A 22,933-nucleotide genomic window follows, 5' to 3' on the forward strand; every position below is an offset into this window, starting at 1 on the left:
ATTTTCCGTTAGTTAGGGAAACTATAGACTATACTATAGACGACCCTTCCCGATATAGAAGGTTCCGACACTCTGCCGAATGAAGCCCTCATATCCTCTATTAACGGATGAATAACTTTTTCATTCTCCACCCCAGCCATGTAGAGGAACACCGTGAAGGGCGGTATGGGTGTCTGAGAACCTTCCTAACGCCATAAATCCCCAACTAGTTGTCTCGTTTGTCCTCCTGACGAACAAACGTTGAAAGGGTAGGGAAACTAAGCTCCATCCTGAATGAAACCAAGACGATAGATCGGTGAAACAACAGTCGTCGCTTGGTAGTATGCATGTTGATACCAATACGAAGGCCAGTAACGTGACCTGGGGAGTGGGCAGATGGAAACCTCGGCGTCAAGTCTCGGGAGTGCATCCGTTCGTCTTTGACATTGTGACGTTACGACAAGATCCCACTTGCCATATTTATGTGTTCTGCTTACTAGCTGAACTTGAAACTGAAGTCATTCTTGTCTATAGATGTGGCTTGGAAAATGTTGATTGGTCGGTGATGTACATGTTTGGTGGAAACCATTCTGGTTGATTGGTGGGTTAATTGGGCAGTGTAATGTGTCACGCTGATTGGAAGCACGTTGATTATTGTTTTGGGGGTTTGTTTGCTGTTGGTGGTGTACTGATCTTGGTTTTGGATATGCTTGTTTTCCATGCAACTGAGAGGTAGTACGCGTCGTTTCTCTTGTTAAGACTGCTGATCTTTCGGATTTCGATTGCCTCCCTTATCGTTCTAGTTTTCTGGTGCTGCACACTGAAGGATATTTGTATAGGTGGTGTTTGTATATAGCTAGGGTTGTTCGAATGTTGCGAAGTGAGAGTGTGTGTTCCTCTAATCTGATTGATATTCGCGTATTTGTTTGTCCGACGTATTCCCCGCTGCGGTCTCCACATGCGATCTTATGTATGCCTTGGTTTTCTTGGATTACTTTGTATTTTGGGTTGTTCAAGGAAGTTATGATCTTGTTCACTACGCACCGCCTTAAAATAAACCGAATCAATCTTGAATGATAAAACGAGTTGGTATTGTTGTTTACTATTTGTGAACAAAGGCGCTGGTATTTACAATAATTACCTTCAATCCATGTGGCGTACCTGCCTGCTGGTTTCATGCTTCAGGTTTGAATTCTCAATTCAGTGTATCGCTAAAAATCTCAGAGCAATAACTTCAAACACTATCCTTGAATGTTGTTCACTGCTAGAGCGGACATGTTGATATTCACAGCGCCATCTCTTGGTAGTTACATAATTTTACCACATTGAAATGTGTTGAAATGTTGAGCCTACAACTATTTCCCTCGGTAATTCTATGTGTTATTATGACCTCATTGGGATCCCGTAGAATCCGTAGATCAATGTGTAAAATTTGAGATAATTGATACGAACAAGCACGGAAGGTGTTATTATTTCCACAATATGTTGTGTTATAAGAGTGCTAATTAGTTTTACAGTAACATAAAACAGGTATTGTTTTCCGGTTCAATTTTTCTGTGGGAGTTCGAACTTTCTGAATTGATACGGTGAATGCTAATTGGACGATGAACTTTCGTTTGTTGAGGTTCATCGAGTCCATTTTGTGGCATACGAGATCATCAGAAATGTTGATATAACAGATGTGTTTTTTATGTGCTGATTCTCTCTGAATATTTATCAGTAAATGAAAATCATACTTAAAATACTTGAATGTGGATAATAGTTCATCTTTTTGAATGACAGAATTGGAACGTAAAAAAATGTAAAGCCGAAGTGTCAGGAAGAGAAAATGATATTGAAATTAATATAGGAAATCAATCTATCGAAAACAATGTTCCTCATCAGAACAAAAATGATGTTTCCCGACGCGCGTTTCGCTATCCAAGTTAGCATCATCAGGAGTTGACTTGAAGTGTCATCTCCTGGTGCTCAAAGCACCATTAATACTCTCTATTATTCTTCCACTATAAATAATTATAATTCCACTGATTAATCCCTATTTCAATAATATCACGCACAAACAACAATGTCAACATGAACTGGTGAAATTTGTAAACAGTAAGGATCGATCACACAGGCATTCCTTCAACGGTGTTGCCACGTGAGGAGTTCCAACGAATTTTCCGGAATTATTTGGAAAAACAAAACTGTTTTCAAATCACATTCCATTTGGAATATTTGATGTCGATTTTTATTTCATGGAAAAGATCGTAATCTTAGGTTACTGATTGGAACTCTTTGGCGATAAGGATTAGGTCAGTGTTGGCAGATATTGGGGAATTTTCACGGATTCGATATGACCACCGAATTAACTGAGTCCATTTTATTTTTACGTCCGTGCTATAAACTGCTGCATATTCCTATGTAAACCGCTACATATCAAAACGAGTCGCTAGTAAAAAAAGTGAGCAAAATTTCCAAGGCTCGAATCTCGTATCAACTATGAGGATTTTCAATTCTACCAATCTAAACTTCCCACAATTATACACAACCGAGGGACGCTGATTGCATACAGAAAATTTTACCTGTCGAACATTTTTTATATTCCACCGGAAAAATTCTTTATAGGAATGCTTCTCGTCATGAATACTAATATAAAAACGTATCGAAGACGGCTGGTCTCTTTGCTTCGAACTAATAATTTGTGAAACTTCCATCTTGTGAAAAAAGGGGAACATTAACAATTAGACCGAGTTTTTGCTCATTACTTGGTAATTCGTCTCGCTTCACGTAACTAATGCTGAATTGTGGCAAGTCTGACTGTGTCCAACCTTGAAAGACCAATTGTTTTTTATTTCATTTTTGTGAATATAATAATAGTAGTAGGAAATACGCTATCAGATAGGAACAATAAGAGTGAGTCATATTATAAACAAATAAATCCTTTAATGGAATCTGAATTAAAAAATAAATATGTGCATCAAAAATACGATAAAACAATAAGCGGTATATATATTTTCTAGATTATTCACATCATTTTTAAATTTGGTAGTTGATTTAACGTTGATATGTAAATTGTTGTAAGTGAATCGTTATTCCATTAAATTATAATGGTTTTCTTTCAAATTCAGTTTTAATTTTTGCAGTTTTCAAATTACTGGATTGCCTAGCATCATCCTTATGAGTAGATATCTTAATTAGCTACATAAGATAATTCAGAAATATTTTTCATATGTTTTGTCGAGATAAACACTAACTAAAATTGGTTCGAAAACTGGTTGATTGAAATCGAGACTAAAATGAGGAAAACAAGGAGGTCCTGCATGGACCTCCTTGGTCCATCATGTGTATCGTGTTTCATGAAAATCTTCTACATAAAATATTGTCTTTGACATTTTCAATTGAGCTAACACACTCGTAACTACAGACTATCATAGACTATCATATCATCATTATTCATGGTTTGATATAATCTTGCAATACCACTAAAAACTTAAGTGTATGGAACAAGACACCTACCACCAAAAAACCTAGTTCATTACTCGGATAAAACAATTTTCTAACGATTCTCATTGAAAAAGGCAAGAGCAGAACCGAAGAGAATCCCAGTTATGTGAATATCTTGACGCAACAGCTGATTGCAAAATCCAGTCCAAACGTCAACAAACTACCACTTTCTGGTCTGACAGGTTTTTGTTATTGCCATTCGGCAACACTGTCTTGTCCACTGGCTAGCCGCTTTGATGTTTACGTAGGTAAATGAAGGTGTAGGTGACTCACTTCTTGGTACCTTCTCTTATACGCTTTATTTTGTTACCATTTCGCCAATATAAAGACTCACAAAAACAATTTTGGCGATATCCATACGGAATTCGAGAAACGTATCATCAAAACTGTTACCTTTCAAATGTTGGACAGGATCTAATGGTGAGGCAGCGAGACCTCCAATAAAGGTGAACACAATCACAACACTAGGTAATCCTATATTTATGAACATTGTAACTTCCAATCACCCGAGCACTGATCACAGAAGTATTCTTTGGCAAATAAGTGTTTCATTTTATCGAATTATTGTTTGCAACGCATCTCGCCAGTCAAAATACGTGATTTCGAAGTTGGCGAAGAAGTTTCGACACACGTACAGTCTCTTCCGCAACCGTTTGGCGGACACTGTTTTCTGTTTTCACATTCGTGTTTTGTGGGTAGCGTGCAGTGCAGGCGAGACCAAACGAAAGTTGTCGAGTGTTACTCTTGCGGCCTTGCGCCTTCAGTATTTTATATTGCATCAATGTATGAAATATGGAAATTTGGCAGCTTCCGTGCCTCAAAATTCCGGCAGAAATTTCAGTACCCACATTAGAACTGCAGATTAAAAAATTGCCAAGTAGCGAGCGAATGAAGAGGTGGGCCTTCAAAAGTAGCACTAAGGCAGAACTTCTAGGAAAAGATGGTTTCGCTAAGGGGTCATTTCATATAAAATCAACGCAATTCAACTTTATCGTCTCAGATTTTGATGAAACTTGGATCAGATGTATTTTCGGATTGTGATTTGTGAAACATGCGGACGGGCATTGTCGTTGAGCAGAATTGGACCTCTTCTGTTGACCAATGCCGGCTGCTGCTGACGCAATTTTCGGTATATTTTGTCAATTCACTCACAATAAGACTCTGCTGTGATGCTTTGGTCAGGTTGAACAAAGTTATTGTGAATCACACCAGCCGCTGACCACCTTACAATATAACCATGGTCTTTTTTGGTGGGTTTTCGCCTTTGGAAAGTGCCTGGAAATAACTGGCGACAAATCTTTTAGGTGAAAGACGTTGCACAGGTGTCTGATGGTTTTTCTTCAACTCTCTGCGCAGCATTACTCTGGCGGTAATACTGACTCACCGAGTGGCTGACCGATCGACTGACTCACCGACTGACTGATTCACCGGCAGACTCACCGACCGGCTGACGCACCGATTGGCTAACTGGTAGGCTGACTCACCGACTGACTCACTGACTTACTCAGCTACTCGTTAACTGGCCGACTCGCCGGCTGACTTACTCACTGGCTCACTGAATGGTTGACTCATAAATGATTCAATGACTATCTAGCTGACTGATTCTTTACCGACTGACTCACTACTAGCTGACTCACCGACTGACTGACTCATTGACTGACTGACCGACCGACTGATTAACGACTAACCCACCAACTGGGTATCTGACTGACTCACTGGCTGGCTGACTTACTAAATAACTGACTCACTGACTCACTGAATTACTCACAGACTGGCTGGCTGACTGATTCAACACTGGCTGACTCATCGGCTGACTGACTCATTGACTGGCTGATTGACTCACTGAGTGGCCGAGTGAGCGACTGACCCACGACTGACTGACTCAACGAGTGACTGATTGACTGACTCACTGATCAAGTCACTCACTGACCGACTCAGGTTCACGACTGGTTCACTGATTCATCGACAGGCTGTCTGACTGTCTCACTGATTGACAGACTAACTGATTGACAGACTCACTCACTGACTGACTCGCCAACTGATTAACTGATTGACTCACTAGCTAGCTCACTTCCTGACTCCCTGACTAAATGACTGACTTGCTAACTCACTGAAGGACTCACCGACTGGCTGGCTGACTGACTCACCACTGGTTGACTCACCGACTGACTGACTCGCAGACTGACTGACTCATTGACCGACTGATTGACTCACTGAGCGACTGACTCACCGGCTGGCTGGCTGACTCACTAATTGGCAGACTCACTGACCAACTCACCACTGACCGACCGACTGACTGACTCACTGACTGACTGATTAACAGAGTGACTGGAAAGAATCGTACAGCTGCTTAAATATTTCTTCATAATTTTGTAGTTACAAGTCCATTCAATTCGTTTTGATTATACGGAGTATGTTCAAAAAACAAGGTGAATGTTCAAATTTCACAGACTACGCATATTTGATTAGCGATGTTTTATGTCGGTATTCTCGTTTCGGACATACGTTCACAATTTCAGCAGTTCAGCATGTTCAGTTTGTTGGTGAGAATCATAAAAGTTAGAAGTGTTTTGCGTGTTCAGCAAAAAATGTTTACAAGTATCACAAGCTTTTCACAGAAAGTCGAGAAGATGGGAATGACGATGCTTTTCCCAGACGCCCCAGCACATAAACAACCTATGGAAATGTTGAGAAAGCGAAGAAAATTGTTATGGAAAATCGTTGAATTACCTACAATTAGAGAAGTTGCTGAGGATGTCGGCATATCGATTGGCTCATGCCATGTAATGGGGAATGTTCCTCAATTTGGGTTATTACAGCAAATGCAAGTTTGAACAAAATAAAGTTGAGTTTAATTCATGAGTTTTTCAAATTCACTTCGAAAAGTATTCAAATTGATGTTTCAAATGTTGGGTTTTAATTTTCAAAGGGATTTGTTTCTAATTCACATATTGGCAACACCGCCTATATCAAGTTGAAATAATTTATACGTACCTAGATATTCTACTTTAAAAAAGGAAAAGTATCTTTATTAATCAACAATTAAGGAAAATATAAATTATAGTTCGATACCACCTCCACAAGCCACATAAACAACAGTTGTTTTGTTTTGTATTTATATAGAGGAAGATAGGCTAGGTGCACAAAATGTCATATGTCACTGAATGTCTCGGAACTCGGAACATAAGTAAACAGAACAGCACGCCTCTGAAATATGTCATCTTTGTTCGTCTCATACAGGTAACAGATTCATTTTCCTTCATTAGCTATAACCGATGTTGCCAAATGGTGAAATAGAAACTGTAGTGTATCCGAATTGTTTGAGATAAAAACTGTTTATTTTTTGTATGCGCTGGGCTGTGACCTTTGGAGATAATAGTTCAGTTGAGTTTGGGAAATAAAATGGTATGTATGAAAACCGTGTCTTATTGTTAAAAAATAGTGAAGTACATTACAGAAACAAATCCCTTTAAATGTTGAATGCATTATTTCATTCCTGTTTTTTAAGTATTTAAATATTTTTTCAAAGCAAAAGGTTGAAATGATAAGTTTAAAATGCGTTGTTTTAGAGCTCTTTTATGAAAACTACTCGATTTTCATCAGAAGGAATTTGGGGCATGAAGCGAGTGGTAGCAAAGTTCGTTCCCAAATTGGGAGGGCCAAGACCGAAAAAAAGCACGCCAAAGTCAAGGTTTTGCTCATTGTTTTCTTCGATTACCGTGGCGTAGTGCATCAGGAGTTCTTACCACATGTTTGTACGGCCAATAAGGAGTACTATCTTGACGTTATACGCCGCTTAGGAGAAACAATGCGAAGAAAACGTCTGGTATTGTGGAAAAACAATTCATGACTTATGCATCACGATAATGCACCTGCTCACTCGTCATTGATTGTTCGTAATCATGCCTCAACCACCATATTCACCAGATTTGGTCCCTTGCGACTTTTTTCTCTTCCCAAGATTGAAGAGACTCTAAGGACGGCTTGTTGCCACGATTGAGGAGATACAATCAATCCGATTCGATAAGAGAGCTCAAAGGCAAACCAAAAAGTGCATACTAGAACTTCTTCGAGGATTAGAAAACAAGCTGGCACTAGTGTATTATATTCGAGTGGGATTTCTTCGAAAGTGACAAAATAGAAATTGTAAATAAATAAATATTTTTTGAGAAAAATATAAATTTGCCATATTTTCAACAGATCTCGTATATAGGTACACGAAATCAACCAAAAATACGAAATCAAAAGTAGGCCTTCATTTTTTTAAGATCGGTGCCAAAATCACCAACAAGTTATAATTTATATTTGATACATACTTTTGTAAGTTGGTTGATCAAAAAAGTAATTGATCAAGACGCCAAGATACCAGAAGCAGAATCAATAAAATTTTTGTGGACACACTTACGATAGTATTTGGAAACTAGTGATATTTGTGATAAATTGGTAGGTTTCCGTTCTCGTTTCAAATTCCTCAAAGAATTTCTTGATATATCACTTGAGAGCCATTTAATTTTTACTAATCCAGTCACAACTTTTGTATGGTATATTGGGTTGAGGTGGAGTAAATGACAGTCGTCTCATGAATTTGAATACCATATAAAAATTAATTAAACAATTATTTATAATGAAAAAATTACATATTCGAGCGATGCTTTATTGAAAGAGTACCTAATACCTAAATTTCCAGATCTCAGACAGCTGTTCAGTCTAAAATTTTTATTGCAGATCACACAAAGAAAAATAACGTCAGAACAATTTGAACATATCTACAATACAAAAGGTGAAAAAAATAACTTCATGATACCTGAATGTGAAAAAAGTATACAACGTAGTTTTAAATTTTTAAGTCCCAGATTATATATAACACATTACCAGATAACCTAAAATCTTTGAATAATTTTCAGAAGCAGTGTTAAACACTGGCCACACTCAATAGAAAGAACAACAATTCATGACACTATAAATAATAAATGATTTCGGAATGAACTCATAACATGACTATTCATTCAAAATATTCGGCACTAGACACCGTTTCTCCTTATTGGTAATCCTGGCTATATTTACACTCATGGCCAGATTTAGAGCAGGGTATGCGGGGCTACTGCCTCGGGGTCTCCACAGTTGGAGGCCCTTATAAAAATAAAAAATATCCACATTGTTTCTATTTTAACTAAGAATACTTGCCCAAAAAATAATTTTGTTTTCCATATATTAGAAAGCCCTGATTGCAAGTTTTCATTTACTATCAATTTTTGATTTGATCCAGCATTCAGTGGCAATACTTTTGTATGTGTAATCTGTACCCATGAGTTCAATAGAAATGAAATAAGTACAAAAATTCGAAAAATAATTATTGATTATGGCTTCTACGTCTTCATTGTCCCAGGGCCTCCAAACTTCTAAATCCGGTCCTGCTTACACTTACCTAATTCATGTATTTTCTCCACGACATGTCAATAATCTGTAATATATATGTGATTTTTTCTCTTGCAGCATCATTATATATTAAATTATAGCTTATAGTTTTGGCTAAGCCTATAATTTATCTATATAATCAATAATTAATATTTTTGTTTTCTTATATTACATACAAGCTGTAATACGTTGTATCGTTTATATACCATCACAACAAGCTTCCTTTAAGGAGGCCCTAGACGGTCAATCATTTTGATCAAAAGCTTGAGTCAATCGATTGACTCAAGCGGGATTGACCGTGTAGGAACCTGTTTGACGCTTGAAGCAAGGCTTGATGGTGATTGATAGAAAGGTTGAATGACTCATGCGGTTGAAGGAGGGAGTTGACCGTCTAGGACAGAGGTTCCGAAACTTTTTTTTATCATAGACCACTTTGAAAATTTTGCTGTTTCCGTTAGACTCCCTGCAGATACATTTCTACCATATTCCCAAAAGTCAACAAAAAATATGAAGATTAGATCTAACTATGGAAATTCGCGTTGCGGCTACGTTCCAATCACGAATCAACAGTTTTCGAATAAAAAGTGATGATTGATCGGTTAATTCATCCATTGATTGTGCTGTGAGTGGATGTATGAAAAAATGAAGTTGTTCAATCAAAAAAGTTAATTCATCTAACTTTACTTTTTTGACATCTACTCGCGGAACAAGAAATCAGTCAATTCTCACTCATTTAGAACTTATTTAGAAAAATCCCCATTCAGTATGGTGAAAATAAAAAGAAAAATGGTATATTTACTCGTGTTATTCATTCAAATACATAATTATCACACTATTACTCAGTCGCGATATAATTAAAATTTAACAACAATAACGTAATTTCTATACTACAATGCCAATCACAAAATAGTCATAATTTCATTGCAAGGGATGTACTTGATCTGTGATATTCCATCTACAAGTTTTCACATGTAACAGTCGCTGAGCTTCTTGAAATATTATCTGCCTAGATTGACAGGTGAAGTTAAACCAACAGTTTGATTCTTCACTATTAAAACCAGATAAATTTTCGTGGACCCCCGCTTACGAATTGTGAACCCCCATTTTATGGTCACGCCAACATAGACCCCCGTCGAGTCTCTCGTGGACCCCTGGGGGTCCATCTAGACCACTTTGGGAAACACTGGTCTAGGACAATTTTCGTCAAGCATTGCGTCAGTCACTAGATAGAAACCATGGTGTCCGCTACGCAAAGTGAGCTTCCCGAAAACTCTGAGCGGGAATTTATTAACCTGTTGATTGAATTATATCGCGATTGTTCGAAATTATGGAAAGTGAAGAGCAAGGACTATTACAACAGAAACAAGAAAACTACATAATTACCATGTACTAGGTACTACTTCGACCACCGTCGTTTCTTTTTCTGTTGTTTTTTCCGCTTGAGGGCAACCAATGTGAGGGACAGGAAGGCCAAATCCGTGTTCGAAACCATCGATTGACTCAATGGTTTGATAAAGCAGATTGATCGTTTAGGACCACCTTTACAGAAAGGTGAAACTGGAACCTCTGACGTAGAATACGTCTAAAACAAGGTCTTTTCCCAATCACTAGAAATGTAATACTCTTTCCGACGCGCCCTGCAGGAGATGAAGAAAACCAAGTACCTATCAGTCAGCTGTTTGCGAACAAATTACTATGCTCATGTTCAGTCAATCATTTCCTATGGGAGTATATTTTGGAGCTCTTCATCAAGCTCACAAAGAATGTTCATAACACAAAAGAAAATTATGAGGTGTATACTAGGATTGAGTCGTAATACTTCATGTAGGACATACTTTTCTGAACTAGACATCTTGACAGTGCCTTCACTGTATTTCCTGGGCTTGTCAACTTTGTAAAGAAATATCTGTTTCCTACAAATGCTGATCAATATTCTACTAATATGAACCTCCACACTAGACATCGAAATGAGCTATCTGTACCTTACCATTAATCAACTTATTATGAGAAAGGCACACACTACCAAGCAATCAAAGCATACACCTCACTACCTCAAGTACTGAAAGATATCAAAGGCCTGAAGAGGTTCAGGAGTTGTCATAAGTTACTTGAAGCAGAAACGCTATTATTCTTTTGTTAGATGTAATAACATGTATTAGTTTTAGAAACTCATTCAATTGTGTTTCTCAGATTTTTAAATTCAGCTGTATACTTAAATTCTTGTCTTTGTATTAGAATACTGTTTTAACATATATTCAAATATTTTCATCCCCCCCGATTTATAGACATTGTAAATACATTTCAACTTGCTTTTTTAAACCTGTACCTGACGTTTGCTGTGTCCTGTGATGATCGTTTTGCAATAAAACTATTATTATTATCTTCTGAAGACGCCTACTGAGTTCAAATTCTGAATTGGAATGTTATTGAATTCAAAATTTTAACTAGGATTTTTTTTATTCTGACTTCAAACTTTTTGAAGTCAGCATTTTTGGTCTGTCTACGACTTCGTAACTAATGAAATGATACAAATTTTAGTTAATGAAAATTTCATACAAAATTTTTTGCAGAAGTAAAAATCACAAAATCCGGGAAACTTATAATTGCGAAAACCTGGCATAAATACAATACATAGCTGCCATTATCCAAAATATTTTCAGAAGAAATAAATAATATAAATAATAAAAAGGTTTATTCACGAATTTTAACAAGAAAGGCATGATTTGTCTTGTCTTTATGGTAAAGAGGTTTACTTGGATAGATGAGAAAACGAGGCCAATATAAAAAAATTAGTTTATTTTTACATAATCAATTGATTTCAATTGTTTTCATGTTATAAACATTATTTTTACATTCCTCCGATTATGGCTTCATATGTCACCCTGTATGGTCTGCAATTATTGGCCAACGGTGCTGTAAAGACACAAGACCCATGAAAGAATTGCTAAAGCACGTTCTACAAGAGGCATGAAGTTGCAAAATAACATGGCATATTTCTCCCGGGTTACTACCAAATTGCCCATGTTGCCGACTGATCAATTTTTTCTCAAAACTGTCTATTATTTTTCGTTGTGACCGTGGATACTTTATCAGGACATCAAAAAGTTCATCATACCAAAAAATCAGCAAAGTTTACCAAAAACCATTTCCCATAAGGTTTGTGCTTGGTCCTTCTACACTCAAATGGTTTTTCACCTGTATGAACTTTTTCAAGACTTTTTTAGTCATTACTTCAAGTGAGTGAGCAATTTTTACACTGAAATTATTTTTTCTACAGTATGAATCTTTTCATGACGTTTCAAATGAATTTTTTGATTGAATGATTTAGAGCAGATTTTACACTTGAATGATTTTTCACCTGTATGAATTTTTTCATGTCTCTTCAAGTCATGATTTCTAGTGAGTAACTTAGAGCAGATTTTACACTGATATGATTTGTCATCAGTATGAATCTTTTCATGATCCTTCAGATGGCATTTATGAATGAAAGATTTAGAGCAGATTTTGCACTGAAATGGTTTTTCGCCGGTATGAATTTTTTCATGAGTTTTCAAATTATATTTCTGAATGAATGATTTCGAGCAGATTTCACACTGAAATAATTTTTCGCCAGTATGAATCTTTTCATGATTTTTCAAATCATATTTTCGAAGGAATGATTTCGTGCAGATTTTACACTGAAATGGTTTTTCACCAGTATGAAGTTTTTCATGGCTTCTCAAATAACATTTTTGAATGAAGGATTTGGAGCAGATTTCACAGCTGAATGGTTTTTCGCCAGTATGAATCTTTTCATGATTTTTCAAATCATATTTTCGAAGGAATGATTTTGAGCAGATTCCACATCGAAACGTTTTTTCGCCAGTATGAAGGTTTTCATGTCTTTTCAAATCATAACTTCTACTGAATGACTTTGTGCATATTTTGCAATCATATAGGATCTTCTTTGTTGGTCTATTTTCAGTATCACTTCTTTCATTGAAATTTTTCACGCATATTTCATTTTTCTCGTTAACTCCATTCTCTCCCATTGAATTCCAATAGTATTCGGAAATGAATATTTCATTAACTTCCTCTGTTTTTTGTGGCATATCATCTTCAAAAAAATTTATGCTTTCAGTAACAAATTCTTTGTCATAAGGTGTTGGTGACATATTTCTATTGATAACATTCTCTTCCTTTCCAACGACTGTTTTTTCCTGGGTTCCAGAAGGAAATATTCCAAAATCTGTAAAAAAAAAACAAGTTTATCAGGGTAAGTCACATACCATATATTATTTTTAAATCAAAACACGTGCAACACAGAAATCCAATCTATTGTTCAAAATTAATGACAACCAGGTTCGTTTAGCATTAATCCAAAATTATTACAAATATAAGTGAATAATCCATTCATTATACTGGAATAAAACTATGAAATGAACTCCTGAAAACAATTATTTGTTGCTATAATTTTCTATAATTTTCAAATTATTCATTTACTGAAGAAAGTTTTGAAATCATTAATGATATTCATGATTTACATTTTCTTAGTTTTATGATGTCTCATACCAGGAGATGTTTTCAAGTATTTCAATTTACCCACTAAATACAATAGTCATACTTTTACTGATATTTTACCTGAGCCCAAGTTGAGTGGTTTTACATCCAGAGTCTTAACTTCGCTTTGCATTGCATTGGACTCATTCAGGCCTTGACAGTCAGGGCAGTATTTTAAACTATGAGGGCTAAAAAAATCAATTTGACTAAGCAAACTTCTTCCACACAGCTCACAATGTGAGTGTTCTTTTAGTTTTTCTTCACACTTTTCAGATTTCAGATGATAAACAGCATCTTCACTTTTGATTTGTTCTGATTCTAATTTAATCTTTAAGATAGTCAGTTCATTATGCTGTGCATCATATTTTTCTTCAGAGTAGTTGATATTGTTTTCATCAGGAACAGATTCCACCTCCTCTTTAATTAGTCTTCCATATTCAACAGTAGCCATTTTCAAAAGATTGAAAATGTGGGCTAGCTTTCAAAGGTCTCCAACACCAAAGATCTATACCAGCTTTTCTTTGTCTCTTTATACCAACAACCCTTTATACACTGTCACAGATTAAAATTTAATTTGTGACACTGGTAGATGCTGTCAAGCGCTTTTGGTTTAGAAATTATGTTTAGACTTTAGACTATAGCACGGTATAGAAGTCTATAGATATTTTCTGACGTTTTAATCGTATTCGAGCATGTGTACAAAAACGATTCGTAGTGACTAGTGACGTCGTTACTAATAAGATTCGCCAAAATGGAATGATTCAATTTGTGTCAAATGTCAAATTCAATAATGAATACAAAATTTTCAATTTTCTCTAACGTCAAGTAGAATCAGATTTGTGCATACAATAATTTCCCAGCTTGAAAACCTTATAAACTATAACAATAAAAATAAAGCAGAAACAGACAACTGACGTAACGTAACGTCAAATTCCGTTTCAAAACCAATCGCACGCAAGTTTTAATCATTCATAAATACGTTTCAAATCATAGTTGATGTAACGTCATCTTTTCAACGCCAGAATGAATGTATTTGAATCACAGACGAATATACTTTTTTACTACTCATCTTTTCAACGCCAGAATGAATGTATTTGAATCACAGACGAATATACTTTTTTACTACATGAGCGCCATAAAACGCCTTATTATTGTAGACCAAATGGGGAAGTTCTGACGTTGCCACATGGTGGTGCCAATAATCTATATTTCTATTTAATTTAGCCATCAAATTTTCCTTTATGAATTATGTTGCCAATACTTTCATTTTTTCTTAAAAACAAATAAGTAAATGCATCATCTCTTATTCGCTAGATGGAAACTTTATTGAGTACTGAGTGAAATGAACCAATGTTTTTTTGTGAGGGTGTTCCAAAAGTTATATTCGATGTGTAACGTTCTAAGGTGATGACAATTTGTAACATATTCAAAAAACAATGTATAAACCATGAAGAAACTGATAATAAACCTAAAAAGATATGCATTTCAATATTAATGAAAGGGCAATTTAAGCTTGTAAATCAAAATATAACAACGAAAGTAATCGGCATTCATTCTAGAATTTATATCGAATCATTCCTGGTAAAAGATATTCAGCGTCTCTGTTTGACATATTTTGATCTAGAAGAAAGAGCGAATAACTTCACTGCAGGTTCTCTGACCCCAGGCTCCATAGACTGAAGTACAGATAAATTTATAGAAGAGACACTCTTCTGGCGGAACTTTGATGCTGAGGGGAAAAAAAGTTTCTGTGATCGGTATTATGTGTCACTTTTAGCGGTATATATATATATATATATATATATATATATATATATATATATATATATATATATATATATATATATATATATATATATATATATATATATATATATATATATATACATTTTACCATCTTCATGTTCACTACCAACTCAACGAAATTTTCAGGTTGGCAATAATCACCCCAAGATTGTCAAAATTTCATTTTTCTTGTTTCGTGTTGAATGTATCTTCCTTAAGGTATTCTGTGACTGAGGTCTGAACACAGAACTCAGAATTTCATTTTAAATTTTATGGTCTACAGCTCTCGTAAAAAGAATAGACGTAGACGAAACAGTCAAGTCGTCTTTTGATATAAATGGTAAGGTTATATAGTATTAATAAAAGGTGTTTTCGAAATTATAAGTTGGAAACACTGCTCTAGCGTTTCTAACCTAATATCATGTTGGTATCAATGGACAAACGAAGAGAAGAGATACAATTTTTAACCTATAATTAAGTTTTGTTTTCATTTCAAAATATTTCTTGGGTGTGATAATTTATTTATTTGGGTTTAAATTTATATGGAGTTTTTAAAAATATTAGATTTCATAAATAATTTCAAAGATGGTTCGACATAAAAACAGGTTTGTAATTATTCAGTACACTTTTTGGAGACATATTCATATAGAATGTTTTTGTAGGTACTTGGTACTGGAAATAAAAGAAATTGGCAAGACAAACGCCCCTCTGAAAATTAAAGAAGTGTCACTTTTCGAGTCAATACAAAACGAAGTGAAGAAATTGCATGGCGACTTTGGAGTAGCAGCTATAAGGGCTGGATTTCTCTCGAAATACATCAATGAACATTCAAGAACAGCAGTCATCAGGTGTAGGCGCGGTCCTCACAAATTTGTGTCTAGTTCCATACCCTTTGTTAAACAAATATTCAACAAGAATGTTGTGATAAGTATTCTTTATATCGGTGCATCCATTAAACAATGCTTTTCATTTCTCAAAAATTACCAGCAGAAAAAGTTCGACGAGTACTGTGTTACACTAAAAACTGAAGAAGAAAGAAACGAGCTGAAAGATGCTATGCTGAATTTGGATAGTGCTTTATCAAAACTGTAATACAGCAACTCCATGAGTTGTGTTTAGGTGGAATTTGAAAATATGACATCTGAGTGATATTTGTGATTTGTTTTATTTGTGATTTTTGTTTTATTAAAGATGTTTTTTACCAAACTCCTATTGTGAAAATTGTGGACGGTGTGAGGAGAAAGGTTGGTTGAGCTTTGAATTCACTGTGTTTAAAAAATCGAAGAAATATGCAGGCACATAATGAAATTGAGGAAAATAGTATTTTCCATTGAATTATTCTTTATTAATGTATTAAGAAACGGAGGACAGCAATACACTGAATGTGCCCCAGTTTTATCAATTGAAAACAATAAAATTATAGCCCTTATATATTCACATGAAGTCTCGGAACATCATGCAGCTCAAGTTACTAAATGAGTCGTCATAATTAACAGATGATTGACTTCATATCTAATATACTATCAATAAAATAATTATTGAAATTTTCGCCCTTTTCAACATATTTTTCCACTTATAAATTTCTAATTGGTTATTACATTAAATTGAAAGGGTTATATTTTTTGGGAAAGTTTTTGGCTTTCTACTACTCCATATTGATACAAAATTATGTGTAGATCATGCAAAGAAGTAAATTTCAAACACAAACTGATAGAAAAAGCCCTTCTGAAACAGCTACTTTCATAAATAAATTGAATTACACGAAAGAAAATTTCTTTTGAAACAAATACTGTTATATGAACACTGAATTATACAAAAACACATTTCTCTGCTCAGCTTGTATTCCAAACATTCGTTATGGAATTAAATCGTATATCATTCACAGGATTTCTACACAATATACTAAATGAAAGGTAAAAATTTCACTTACATGGAACACAGTCATCCTCACTGATATGACATTGATATTTCACCGTAAGTCACTTGCCTTAAGGCTTTTGAGTACCAATTTCAGTAATATTGATTTGTAAAGCTGTCTAAAATTTTCAGGGTGAAACCTCTTTTTCTCAAAACTAATAAAATATGATAGGGAACAATTTATTGAACTGTATCGTCATCAAAACTAAATGTGTGTACCAAATATCAGATCGATCTGTTAACGGGAAGGGAGTCCAACTTCAATTACAAAATTTGACCGAAACAAACAGGACAAGCTAAATAAAACCGTTTAAAAATAGCCGTTCTTATGACTTTAATATTAAATGAGTACATTGATTAACCTGTGTGAGGTATCTTGCATAAATGTTTGTCGGATATAATTCAAGGTCCAGCATGGCATTAACCGGAGAAGTAGTTTTTTCTGGTAGACATTTACCAGAACCTAATGTGTAGGAACGTTGGAAGAGATGAACGTTTTAAGATTTCTATTTCGAAATATTTTTTCAACGCCCTGCATGTCAGAAATGAGGCAACTCCGAACATATATTCATAAAAACTTTTTTCTTAAAACGTCCGAACCAATCACCCTCTGGAGTTTAGTACCATAGTTAGGAAACATCCTGTAAACTACATCAAATCGATCTTGAGAGGCTAGAACCTAATACATAAACTGTGTTTAACACTGGAAGCTTGATACAAACCTCCCTGTCACAAAATATAATTATTTAAGTGATAAACAAGTACCCCTTAAATTTAGAATAATTTCGCAAATAACCGATTTCAACTATGCTCAATAGTTGAATATAATAATAATAATTTACATCAGACAATACAAAAACTGTATAAGATTCATCATAATACTACATTAAAAATCAAAAGAAAATACATTATTAAAAAAAAATAACTTCATGTATACACATAACAACTTATACAGGTGCCATGACATTTTGTTTTTGTAAATATTCTTCAATGGAGTAGAAGCTTTCTTTCATTCAGTCTTCAAAAGGTGCACAAGATGCTATATTTTCACTACTGGAAAACCTGTACACAAAGACAGAGAATCTGCAGCGACCATGTTTTGTGATCTATTCAAGGCTTTCGACTGTGTAGACCACATGCTACTTCTTCGTAAGCTAGAAATTTACAAATTTAGAGGATATCCATTACTTTGGTTTGAGACGTACCTTTTCCATCGGCGGCAGATTGTTCTATTAGATGGAATTTTATCAGAGGGAGGTTTAAAGGTCCCACAAGGTTCCGTTTTGGGGCCGGTGTTGTTTCTCATTTATGCTAATGACTTAGTCCATGTTGACGTAAGTGGTAAATTCACATGTTTCGCTGACGACACCACTATCCTCTGGCATAGCAATACCATCTCAAATTTACCTGATCAAATCATCGTTGACATAGGAAGGGTGAAAATGTGGTGCGATTCCAATCTTCTATCATTCAACATCGACAAAACAAATGCGGTCACGTTTAGATGTGACATTGGGGGAGTACACTCAAAATGTAGAAATTGAAAGGTTGGAGAAAAACAAATTTTTAGGACTCTACATTGATGAAAATCTAAAAGTTGATTCCCATGTTGACTACTTATGTAAAAGACTAGCAGCAGGATGCCATGCAATGAGAGTTGATGCAAGAGAATTTTTTTTTATGGAATTTAAAAGTAATTTTCAATGAAAGTATGAATCTTTTCATATCGTTTCAAATCATTTTTTTGACTGAATGGTTCAGAGCAGATTCAACACCTGAATAGTTTTTCAACTGTATGAACTTTTTCAAGCCTTTTTAGTCATTACTTCTAGTGAGTGACTTGGAGCAGTTTTTACACTGAAATGATTTTTTCTCCACCATGAATATTGTCATGATCCTTCAAATGGTATTTGTGAATGAAAGATTTAGAGCAAAATTTTTATTAAAATGGTTTTTCACCAGTATGAATATTTTCATGATGTTTCAAATAATTTTTTTGACTGAATGATTTAGAGCAGATTTTACACTTGAATTGTTTTTCGCCAGTATGAATGTTTTCATGCCTTTTCAAGTCATGATTTCTAGTAAATGACTTAGAGCAGATTTTACACTGATGTGATTTGTCATCAGTATGAATCTTTTCATGATCCTTCAGATGGCTTTTATGAATGAAAGATTTAGAGCAGATTTCACACTGGAATGGTTTTTCACCAGTATGAATATTTTCATGACGTTTCAAATTAATTTTTTGACTGAATGATTTAGAGCAAATTTTACACTCGAATGGTTTTTCACCTGTATGAATTTTTTCATGCCTTTTCAAGTCATGCTTTCTAGTGAGTGACTTGGAGCAGATTTTACACTGATATGATTTTTCACATGTATGAATCTTTTCATGATCCTTCAGATGGCTTTTATGAATGAAAGATTTAGAGCAGATTTCACACTGAAATGGTTTTTCACCAGTATGAATTTTTTCATGAGTTTTCAAATTAATTTTCTGACTGAATGATTTAGAGCAGAATCTACAATGAAATGATTTTTCGCCGGTGTGAATTTTTTCATGACTCTTCAAATCATATTTCCGAAAGAATGATTTCGAGCAGATTTCACACTGAAATGGTTTTTCCCCAGTATGAAGTTTTTCATGTCTTTTTAATTCATAACTTCTACGGAATGATTTTGTGCATATTTTGCAAACATGTGGGATCTTTTTTGTTGGTCTATTTTCAGTATCACTTCTTCCATTTTTCTCATGAACTCCATTCTCTTCAATTGAATTTGAATAGTATTCAGAACTAAATGTTTTATCAACTTCCTCTGTTTTTTGTGGCATTTTGTCTTCAAAGAAACTAACATTTTCAGTAACAAATTCTTTGTCATAAGGTGTTGGTGACATATTTTTATTGATAACTTTCTCTTCTTTCCCAACGACTGTTTTTTCCTGGGTTCCAGAAAGGAACATTCCAAAATCTGTAAAAAAAAACAAGTTTATCAGGATGAGTCACGTACCATGTATTATTTTTGAAGCAAAACATGTACAACTCAGAAATCCAATCTATTGTTCAAAATTAATGACAACTAGGTTCGTTTAGCATTAATCCAAAATGATTACAAATATAAGTGAATAATGCATTCATTATACTGGAATAAAATTATAAAATGAACAACTGAAAGCAATTATTTGTTGCTATAATTTTCAAATTATTCATTTACTGAAGAAAGTTTTGTACTCATTAATGATTTATATTTACCTAGTTTTGAGATGTCTCAAGCCAGGAAGTTTTTTCAAGTAGGTATTTCAATTTTCCCACTAAATACCAGATTGTTTATGTTTTTCATATGCGCATTCCATTTAAGATGACTTTCAAGAATTACACTCAAATGTTTGACTGTGTTGAAGAATTACAATTGTGCCACATCATTTCCCACAGGAACATCAATGACAGGTTGGTAGGTCGGTTTCGGTAAATGGTACATAAGTATTTTTTTCGGATTTAATGTAGATAAATTGCTATCAAAATATTCAATAGTGATGGGAAATGTGCCAATGACTTTTTGTTTCAGGGTGTTCCAGTTTTCATCTTTGAAAAAAATCACGGGTCATCATCGAGACCTGTGACTTTCACAGGAGTTTATGTTAAGGATAAACTGAACAGGTCCCAAAACGGTTTCTTGTGGAACTCTGTAGCTGACTGTTCTGCTACTGATTTCACTTTCGATTCTGACACACTGTTTTCTGTCACTCATCATCATCAAGTCATTCACCGTTCACATTAAATAAACAACTGATAGGTGTAAAAAGGTGTTTCAGAAGATATTAATAATTTGAAACTCTTCTTTCAATGTATTATCTGAATGTAGATAACCTCACTTTCCTTTCATTATCCAAGATATGACTCATTAATTATTATTCATTTTAATAAAAACCCCAGCTTTTAATCTAAATATGATGTAGAAGAAAAAAAATTACAACGATTTGATCCTCAAACAACAGATTTGAGATCCTTTGATGTTCCTCATTCCCAATTATTGTAGATTAGTTGAAAACTCACATAAAACTTTTCACAAGGCTTCAGAACATTTTTTTTGCATCCATTGATATCTAATATTTTTCAGTCATACTTTTACTGAAATAGTATTTTACCTGAGCCCAATTGGAGTGGTTTCAAATCCAGAGTCGTAATTTCGCCTTGCATTGAATTGGACTCATTCGGGCCTTGACAGATACGGCAGTATTTCACACTTTGGGGGCTGAAAAAATCAATTGGACTGAGCAAACTTCCTCCACACAGCTCACAATGCAAGCCTTCCTTTACTTCTTCCTCACACTTTTCAGATTTCACTTGATAAATAACATCTTCACTTTTGATTTGTTCTAACTCTAATTCGCTTTTTAAGCTACTCAGCTCATTATACTGTATTTCGAGTGCATCATATTTTTCTTCAGAGTTGTTGATATTGTTTTCATCATCAACAGATTCCACCTCCTCTTTAATTAGCTTTCCATATTCAACAGTAGCCATTTTCAATAAAGTAAAAATGTGTGGGCTAGTTTTCAAAGATCTCATTAAAAAAAACGCCAAAGATTTAATCCAGTGTTCCTTTTCTTCATTATATTAATTTCATAGTAATTACCAATTATATATCATATATAGCCTGTGCTGGGATATTGTTTCTAAATACACTGGTAGATGCTGTCATGCTCTTTTAGTTCAAAAATTTTCTCAATACTTTTAGGCTTGTTCTGGTTCTTAGTTTTCACTGTTTCGAATCGTTCAAAATCAGGACTGAAAAAATTTACGTAACAAGAGCGCCTGTTTTCTGACTGTTAGGAACAGTTCGGCATTTCGGAGAACCATAACCGTAGCAACCGTATAGATTTATACCCAGAGCAGGCCTATTGTAGACCAAGTAAGAAAGTTCCGACATTGCCGCAAGATGGTGTCAGTAGTCTATATTTCTATTTATTTTAGTCATCAAATTTTTCTGTATGAATTATGTTGTCAGTACTATTATTGTTTCTTAGAAACAAATAAGTGAGTTTATTATTAGCTATTTGAAAACTTCATTGAGTATTGAGTGAAATGAACCAAAGTTTTTTTGTGTGGGTGTTCCAAAAGTGATGTTCCATGTACAACGTTCTAAGGTAAGGACAATTTCTAACAATCAAAAAACAATATATAAACCATGAAGAAACTGTCAATAAACCTAAAAAATATATATTTTAATATGAAAGGGAAATAAAAGTTTGTAAATCAAAATATGAGAACAAAAGGTATGTATAATTTTTGAAAAAATAATAAGTATTTCTGTTCTCACAATTGGTCAATCTCATTCTAGAATCTAGATCGAGTCATTCCCGGTAAAACTGCAGATCACTGCAGGTTTCTGACCCCAGGCTCCATAGACTGAGGCACAGAATACTTTACAGAAGATGAACTTATCTGGCGGAACTTTGATGTTAAGGGAAGAAGTTTCTGTGTTAAATATCATTTTTAGCGGTAAATAACAATTATTCGAAACTATGTACAATGTATTTGTGGTCGAGATATTATTACGATGTTATCTAGGCAGATTGTTAGGCCAACATTTCAACCAAACTAACTTCATTGACAGTAATATTCTCGAGATTGTTCTTGTTCTGTGTCCCTTCTATAAACGATTCTGTGACTAAGGTCTGAACACAGAATTATATTTTGGAATTTGTGGTTTGCAGCTCTCGTAAAAGGAATGGATGTAGACGAAGCAAAGAGACCGAGTTGTCTTTTCGATATAAAGTGAAAGGAACTATAACACATATTCTATGACA

General features: G+C 34.6%; 4 protein-coding genes and 1 long non-coding RNA gene across 6 annotated transcripts in view; 1 reads left to right on the plus strand and 4 right to left on the minus strand.

Annotated features, from left to right (window-relative positions):
• The window catches only part of LOC111507902 (disintegrin and metalloproteinase domain-containing protein 10), a 415,889-nt gene extending 411,751 nt beyond the window's left edge, over positions 1-4,138 (minus strand). For both annotated transcript variants that reach the window (XM_074182880.1, XM_074182879.1), the window contains exon 1: positions 3,859-4,138. In XM_074182880.1, the coding sequence (XP_074038981.1) occupies positions 3,859-3,955 (97 nt within the window). In that variant the 5' untranslated portion in view covers positions 3,956-4,138. The remainder of the gene's footprint in view (positions 1-3,858) is intronic.
• A 7,521-nt stretch (positions 4,139-11,659) lies between these two features.
• LOC111507873 (uncharacterized) lies at positions 11,660-14,111 on the minus strand. The gene is made up of 2 exons (XM_074182881.1): positions 13,501-14,111; positions 11,660-13,108 (listed from the first exon to the last, which is right to left on the minus strand). The coding sequence occupies exons 1-2, from the start codon at positions 13,868-13,870 to the stop codon at positions 12,132-12,134; spliced, it is 1,347 nt and encodes a 448-aa protein (XP_074038982.1). The 5' UTR covers positions 13,871-14,111; the 3' UTR covers positions 11,660-12,131.
• Positions 14,112-15,653: 1,542 nt separating this feature from the next.
• On the plus strand, positions 15,654-16,386 carry Pop5 (POP5 ribonuclease P/MRP subunit). Its single transcript, XM_023163251.2, has 2 exons — positions 15,654-15,809; positions 15,867-16,386. Exons 1-2 carry the CDS (start codon positions 15,790-15,792, stop codon positions 16,294-16,296), a joined length of 450 nt encoding a protein of 149 aa, XP_023019019.2. The 5' UTR covers positions 15,654-15,789; the 3' UTR covers positions 16,297-16,386.
• LOC111507884 (uncharacterized) lies at positions 15,949-18,788 on the minus strand. The gene is made up of 2 exons (XR_002722451.2): positions 18,327-18,788; positions 15,949-18,275 (listed from the first exon to the last, which is right to left on the minus strand). It is a non-coding gene; the product is annotated as an uncharacterized lncRNA (long non-coding RNA).
• Positions 18,789-18,794: 6 nt separating this feature from the next.
• On the minus strand, positions 18,795-21,647 carry LOC111507883 (uncharacterized). Its single transcript, XM_074182882.1, has 2 exons — positions 21,269-21,647; positions 18,795-20,094 (listed from the first exon to the last, which is right to left on the minus strand). The coding sequence occupies exons 1-2, from the start codon at positions 21,645-21,647 to the stop codon at positions 19,064-19,066; spliced, it is 1,410 nt and encodes a 469-aa protein (XP_074038983.1). The 3' UTR covers positions 18,795-19,063.
• Between the last annotated feature and the right edge of the window lie 1,286 nt (positions 21,648-22,933).

The sequence above is a fragment of the Leptinotarsa decemlineata genome, unplaced genomic scaffold (genome assembly GCF_025532065.1).
Source record: "Leptinotarsa decemlineata unplaced genomic scaffold, Ldec_3_MD MMD2_tig00026330_RagTag_RagTag, whole genome shotgun sequence".
Classification (NCBI taxonomy): Eukaryota; Metazoa; Arthropoda; class Insecta; order Coleoptera; family Chrysomelidae; genus Leptinotarsa; species Leptinotarsa decemlineata.

Bases quoted from the DNA above. Each gene is read 5' to 3' on its own strand.
- Pop5 (XM_023163251.2), top strand. From the start codon at position 15,790: ATGGTTCGACATAAAAACAG. The intron at 15,810-15,866 runs GTTTGTAATTAT...ATGTTTTTGTAG, and splicing joins ATGGTTCGACATAAAAACAG to GTACTTGGTACTGGAAATAA.
- LOC111507883 (XM_074182882.1), bottom strand. From the start codon at position 21,647: ATGGCTACTGTTGAATATGGAAAGCTAATTAAAGAGGAGGTGGAATCT. The intron at 20,095-21,268 runs GTAAAATACTAT...TTTTTTTTACAG, and splicing joins ACCACTCCAATTGGGCTCAG to ATTTTGGAATGTTCCTTTCT.
- LOC111507873 (XM_074182881.1), bottom strand. From the start codon at position 13,870: ATGGCTACTGTTGAATATGGAAGACTAATTAAAGAGGAGGTGGAATCT. The intron at 13,109-13,500 runs GTAAAATATCAG...TTTTTTTTACAG, and splicing joins ACCACTCAACTTGGGCTCAG to ATTTTGGAATATTTCCTTCT.